This window comes from Aegilops tauschii, chromosome 3 (assembly GCF_002575655.3).
Source record: "Aegilops tauschii subsp. strangulata cultivar AL8/78 chromosome 3, Aet v6.0, whole genome shotgun sequence".
NCBI lineage: Eukaryota > Viridiplantae > Streptophyta > Magnoliopsida > Poales > Poaceae > Aegilops > Aegilops tauschii.
Genome location: NC_053037.3, coordinates 494,883,836 through 494,890,796, shown reverse-complemented (window position 1 = coordinate 494,890,796; position 6,961 = coordinate 494,883,836). Strand labels below are relative to the sequence as shown.

At 42.9% G+C, this 6,961-nt stretch overlaps 1 protein-coding gene across 1 annotated transcript; it reads right to left on the bottom strand.

The window, feature by feature from the left end:
* Positions 1 to 3,225: 3,225 nt before the first annotated feature.
* LOC141021023 (uncharacterized) lies at positions 3,226 to 6,546 on the bottom strand. Its single transcript, XM_073495956.1, has 6 exons — positions 6,247 to 6,546; positions 5,176 to 5,297; positions 4,407 to 4,547; positions 4,022 to 4,316; positions 3,725 to 3,939; positions 3,226 to 3,624 (listed from the first exon to the last, which is right to left on the bottom strand). The coding sequence occupies exons 3-6, from the start codon at positions 4,542 to 4,544 to the stop codon at positions 3,346 to 3,348; spliced, it is 927 nt and encodes a 308-aa protein (XP_073352057.1). The 5' UTR covers positions 4,545 to 4,547; positions 5,176 to 5,297; positions 6,247 to 6,546; the 3' UTR covers positions 3,226 to 3,345.
* Between the last annotated feature and the right edge of the window lie 415 nt (positions 6,547 to 6,961).

Here is a 6,961-nt window from a genome sequence, read left to right as displayed (position 1 = left end):
TTACAAACGGTATTTAAATAATTGTTTTTACCGAAGTTTTATTCATCTTATAGTATTAAAACATTTTACAAAGGTGTGGTTTCTCCTCCATAATTAGCTATGCAATATTTGGTTCACTCCAAACATTATAGTTTTAATATTTGAAAATGTTTATTGTTTGCTTGATTTTGAATTTGAATTTGGAGCGGTTTCGATCTAACGCGAGATTAGCAACAGTAATCGAAGTGACATGGCATCATTAGTAGAGGGTTACTGTAGCTTAATTATCCGGGCGTCACAATTCTCCTCCACTACAAGAAATCTCGTCCCGAGATTTAAGAGGGGAGTACGGGGGAAAGTTCTGGTTACGGAATTCTAACGAATCTTCTTGGTCTTGGTTGCTCTTCTCGAAGAAGTTGATCCGTTACGTTGATGTCTTCATTTTTCCTACTCAAGGTCATCATGATGAAGCTGGCATCCTTTCTTCGGGAACTCCATCGTACTTAGGAAGGACAAGGGGTAATTTCGGAATAACAGACCTCTGAATGGTTGACTATCTGGTTGATAACATCGGGGAAGGTGGCGGAAAGTAACTCTCGAATGGAAATTTAAGACAATATCGAGAGCAAAGTAAGGCGGTATCGTGGGGAAGTTTCGAGCGGGCAGGCAATCGTTCGATGCCTGAAGGGTTCAGAGCAACGGGAATAAGTATTGTGTCTGATACCAAAATTGATGATCTCACGAAAGGTGGCACGTGAATTACATACGAAGTCAAGCGTGAGGAATAACCTTGGGAACAGGGGTGTACAAGAGAGTCAGGTTTCGATCTTGTGGAACTGTGGGTTATGGGCCCACCATGTGGTTTTTTTATAGGAGCAGTGACATCTTGCACGGTCATGATAGCAAGGCATGTCAGAGAGTACCCTGTCAGTTATGTCGGCAACACGTTGGTACCAAGGGCGAGGGACGAAGAGAACCATTTTCCTGCTCGTTGAAACAAGGCGGACCAATAGGCAAAGTTCTCATCCATCGGTGGCTACCGACATGTCATCAACAAAAGTAACATGGTCTACTAAGAGAGTGGTACAACGAGGTGCTCAACTAAGCAGGGAATTATCTCTGCTCAGCTAAGTCAGATTACAAGAAAGGTTAAACAAAACAATGGAAAGGAAAATATGATTATCAGAGTAAACAGAACAATGGAAAGGAAAATGTGCTTAAAGAATATAATGTAGAAAACCCTTTAGGATATAATGTAGAAAACCCTTTAGGTAAGGGGAGAGAAATATCATGACATTACCCATACAACGGTGTTTGGATAATTGAGCAGGAAACAATTAGCTTTGGGCTTCACATGTTCCTGTTGAAAATCGGAGTACCATAGACATGCTTCGAGATAGCATTGACATGATCTTCAGGCAAAGGACAGACTCTAGATACACAAAGGACTTATTAGGAACAACTTATAGAATAAGTCTTACAATTTCCTCATGGAAGAAAGGTTATCCTTGCTATAGAGGAAACTATAATAATAGGCCCTCCGGCCAGGTGTGCTAGGCATGACATAACCTTACCGGGTCATATAAAGACCAACATTATAACTCTTGGAAATATGTTCCAACCATCACATCTGACCGAGATTCAGATCTGATTGCTGTCACGATACCTCAGACTTAGGATGCCTGAGAAGAAAAGGTGCGACACAATTTGACGAGATGACATTGTAAGATTCTCGGGAAATGAACTATGGAAGCGAGTTCCGAAACAAGAGTCCATCAGTATACCAACGAGAGGATGAGGAGGTGGCTGATGGAATCAGTGATAATTCATCGAGATTAACAAAATATGGATTTCCACAACTATGTGAACAAGGAGATAGCTTTTGTCAGTTCAAATGATATAATGAGGTATGCTCGAGGAAACATACGCCATTGAACATTGGTTGACGGTGCACCCGAAATATGGGCTAGGCAGCACAATCAATGTTCGAATGATAATTCAATAAGCCATAGACGTAGAATGAAACTATAGACCAATAACTTCAAAGCAATAGGGTTGCTAGAAGTTTAGAGTTTACACATCACAAACCATTTGTCGGTATTCCGGTTAGAAACAACACGGGGACCAAGAAAAGAATGGTGATGTTAAATAAGTATCACTTGTATCAAGAATTCTTAAGGGTGGTGAATTTCCCATGACATTCTTGACATAAAATATAGCAATACTCCAAGGTAGAACATAACATAAGTTGGATAGCAAGGATCTCAAGGTACAACACAAAACATGAACAAGTTTGTATTGAAGGGAAAACAAGAATGTTGCCGATGATAACACAAATCATCGAGGGGCAAGGATGGTATTTCTCATCATGAATTCAATTGATATCTTGGAGGAACTCAGAATGTTGATGATGATCATGACAAATTTTGTCGAGAGGTTTCATGGAGATGTAATCGGTCGGCGATGACATCAAGTCAAAGGAATGATGAAGCGAAATGTTCTTGGGACCATGAGTATGACACAAACTCGAATTCAAGCTTGTTGTTCAAGGTGGAACGATAAGACGAGGAAATCGGCGTAAGCTTAGCTCATCATCTAAGGTTGCGCTCCGGAACTAAGGACCCGGTAGCACAGTTAAAATTAGCATGATAATGATGTAGCCGATCAGGCTAGGAGTGACACTACTAGAAAAAGGCTTACTAGTGGCGCACCAGTTTTGCCTACTAATGGCGCACTACTGGTGCGCCACTAGCATCACGCCACTAGTAATTTTTACTAATGGCGCACCGCTGGTGCGCCATTAGTATCTGGTACTCTAATGGCGCACCAGGCAGTGCGCCATTAGTATAGGCCACGGTGCGCCATTAGTATGCCTCCCAGGGGGCATGTGCTTTGCCATACTAATGGCGCACTGGTGGGTGATGCGCCATTAGTATCCTTTGGCATACTAATGGCGCACGTCTGGGTGATGCGCCATTAGTATGTATATTAGGGATTTTTTTTCTTTTCTGATATTTGCACAGATTACAAAATATATTATTGGACAGAATATAAACAGCACCACACAGCAACAGCAGATTCATTGAATACAATAGAAGATTAGTCTCCGAATACAATTCATCATATTAGTCTCCAAAATCAAAAGACCGAACAAAGATAGAACATTACAAGTCTCGAGACCGCGAGTAGCGAGTTTGTCGAAATTAATACTAATCCTAACAAGTCCTACTAATCATCATCATACAACTTCTACTCGTTATTAATAACAAGTCATACGATCATCATCCTGATAGTCATCGAACCAACCCTACTTAATTGTTCTTAGCACATGATCATCAGTATTAGGCAGGACCTAAAATACCCTATTTAAGGTAAAATAGCATAAAACAATATAGACCCTGACTCTCCATTATGGAGAATGGAGATCATCCTGTCTCCAATTCTTGCGCGGCGCTTCCTTTTGCTTCCAAGAACCTCCTTACGACTGTCCATACATTTTTTCCATTCTCTGATTAGCATGTCTCCAGTTCTTCTAGAAATCCGGTATGGACAGTTGAGATTTGTAGGATGACCTGGATATAAGTTCAAAACTTGAAGGCTGCCATTCTGATACATCAAATGAGGCACACAATCCTCTGGGATTCTCTGTTGAAAAACATAGTAATAACTTCATAGTTAGCAATGATGTACTAGTTTTAGAAGTATGCAAAAGATGCACGGATGTCATAATAGTACAAAATCTTACCAGGGTATCTCCATGGTAGTTACCGTAGTTCAACACGTGCACTAGTCGCACGTATTGACCACAATGTTGAGGAGTTTGATTGTAGATATTGTAATTCTCAAGATCAGTACAAAATCCGACCAGATGATTTTTCTCCTGATAAGTTAACTCAGAGCCATCGGTGTAGTGGGTTTTGTCTACCATTTTCCGCACATTTTTTGAACAATCAAAATAAGCTGTCAATGGAAATAAGTTGTCAACTATTTTGAAATAAACAATATAGATTAGTTAATAATTAACTATGTTTGAGAAACTCACATAGCGGTAGAACTGGAGGCGTATCAACAAGGACCCAAATGTCCATATTGTCTTGGTCGATGCCAGGATCACCAAGATCCATGGTGACAAGCATACCCTCATCAAAACCATAGATCTTGCAAAATGCTTCCCAATTTTTGCAACCAAAATGGGTTACGCTCTCAGCATTATACAGATTTACTTCAAAATCCACATCATGATGTGTCCTTAGGTGAATTTTCTTCGTTTCAAAATTTTCATGATCTTCAAAATCCATCCTCTCCAAGACATAGCGTCTTGCATGGCATGGGATAAACTATACTCGAATTGTAAAAGATGAAATTACACGTTGGAATAGTTGAAGTCATGCTTAATTATGAAAAAAACACTTGTCGTCGTTGCGTACCGTTTCAACTTCGAAGGTCTCCTCGAGCTTAATGCTGAAGCGCCGATCATCGTCCAGGTGAGGCCTGTCGCACAGACCTCGACCGTCGTGGCACCAGTCGCACTCCCCCGAGAGACTTTCGTCGTCCGATGACGACATTTCCTATGTTCATAATTCAAAACTACATCATCTCTGTTGGGTCCAATAAGATAATCCACAGTGTGGTGAAAACACGCCCATCCAAATAGAATATGTGGTATGGGCTTTTTTAGTAGGTCATCCTACCAGATTAGGGTTTATCGATGACGAGCAACTGACATTAGTAATAACTATGAGTAGATATCACACTTCTATATGAATAACACAAGAGGCAGTTGATCCTACTTAATTAAGTACTAAGATACCCCGGCCCATGCATTAGTCGGAAGTGCCCCATATGTCCTATTTTTAGCAAAGTCATGCTAAAATTCACGGAAAATTTCAGGATGACCTTTGCTGAAAATAGGACATATGGAGTACCCGAATTTGCCGGAACGGAAGTTAATCGACATTCCGGCAAACTCAAGGGCCTCTCGGGGTACCTGCAAAATCATCACGACACGATGGTCGCAGACAAAACCCAGCAAACTAGCAATTGATGGATCAACACGTAAAACATGTCCAATAAGAGCATATAATTCAACAACTCCACTGAAAATGAGAGCTGAAAGATGCAGGGAGCACAAACAGCTCAGAAAAAGGATGCAGGGAGCACAAAGAGCTACACTCTGAATCTTTTATCTATTTATACCTGTAAATTAGCACTCCGATGCTGGCCTTGACAAATGATCCCACTATGTTGTTTGCTGGAATCTGCAAAATGATCCCACTATGTTGACAAATGATCCCACTATGTTGTTATACTTGAGAACACTGTAACAAAATCAAAACCACAATAAACAGTGGTCAAATACAGAAGAAGGAACAATTTATTTGTACTGTAAAAAAGGTTAGAGAGAAAAGTTAATGAGGATGAGTCACATAAACCAATTCAGATCACTCCCTCCCCAACACTGGCAATGCTCACTAGATCTTTATAAACCTGGGTACTTGTTTGGGATAAAAATAATAGAAGGGATTTCAGGAAGGAGTTCAAAACATATAACATTGGAGGGTTAGATTCAATTTAACCTCTTGTACCTCCTGTACATGTGTGAATGAAGGAGTAGCAAGCACATGAACAGCAAAATTCAGAGATGACAGAAAATCAAGGCACAAATTACACAGAACCATGAAGCTAAAATATAACTATTTAAATGAAGGCACTGTTAGAAAAGACAACATAGTTCAGTAAAGTCATGAACATAAATACTGCAGAATTTAGAGACCACTTAGTACTGTAAATTTAGTTAGCAACAAGACAGAGAAATTGCACTTAGATTTCAAAGAAAAATATGACTACTCCACACTGTAAATCATCAACATTGACACTGTAATAACTGTATACTCCACACTGTAAATAGACAGAACATTTTTTTGCCACAACTTGAATCTGCAGATTATCACGAGGAGTGAAGCAATTTTGATTTACAAACATAGTTACTCCTACTACTTATCTGCGGTTGCCCAGATCATAATTGCATCATGCTTGCTTATCTGAGACTAATACAAAAAGAGAAGAGCAGTTTTAAACAGAGCAGAAGAAGTACTAGTGCAGGAACGAATGTAAGGTTCAGAAAATCCATCACAGGAGCAAGAAGAAGAACAAAAGTTTTACTAGCTTGCATGAACAAGTGGAGCAAATTGCTCAGAGGTGCTGCTGGAGATGCTGTCGGGGCGGCGGGCCGCTGGACACGGAGGAAGGAGGAAGGAGGAGAGGTACCTGGGCGGGCGCGGCCGGTCGCCGGAGGGGTCGGGGTCGGGGTTGGGGTCGGGGTCGGCGGCGGCGGCGGCGGCGAAGGGATGGCTGCGCGGGGGAGGGCGCGGGGGCGGCGGCGCGGGGGCGGGGGCGGCGGCTCGGGGGAGCTGCAGTGGTGGGGGGCACGGGGGCGCGGGGGCGACGGGGGTGGAGTCCGGCGGGGGTCGGGGCGGCGGCGTCGTGGGTCAGGTGAGCGCGCGGGTGGACTGGCGAGGGAGAGGGGAGGAATTAGCTATGGGGGGAAACTTACTAATGGCACACCCCGAAGCGGTGCGCCATTTGAATTTTTTTTACATAGCAATGGCGCACCCACGACGGGTGCGCCATTAGTAAAAAAAAATTATGTAGCAATGGCGCACCAGCCATACGTGCGCCATAAGTAATTTTTTTATTACTTTTTGTTGCATCTAATAAATTTTTTAGAAAATGAATATGAATATGAAACAGTAACAATTTTTTACAAAAACAGTAATAATTTGTGACGGTGGAGCGGGCCGGGGAGGGTGCGGGGGGTCGTCGGCGGTGGTGGAGCGGGCCGGGGAGGGTGCGGGGGGTCGTCGGCGGCGGTGGAGCGGGCCGGGGAGGGTGCGGTGGGTCGTCGGCGGCGGTGGAGCGGGGGAGGGTGCGGGGGGTCGTCGGCGGCGGTGGAGCGGGCCGGGGAGGGTGCGGTGGGTCGTCG

Excerpts from the sequence above, each read along its gene's own strand:
- LOC141021023 (XM_073495956.1), bottom strand. The coding sequence starts at position 4,544 with ATGTCGTCATCGGACGACGAAAGTCTCTCGGGGGAGTGCGACTGGTGC. Across the intron at positions 4,317-4,406 it reads AGACCTTCGAAGTTGAAACG|TTTATCCCATGCCATGCAAG; the intron begins GTACGCAACGAC and ends ATTCGAGTATAG. Across the intron at positions 3,625-3,724 it reads ACTACCATGGAGATACCCTG|AGAATCCCAGAGGATTGTGT; the intron begins GTAAGATTTTGT and ends GTTTTTCAACAG.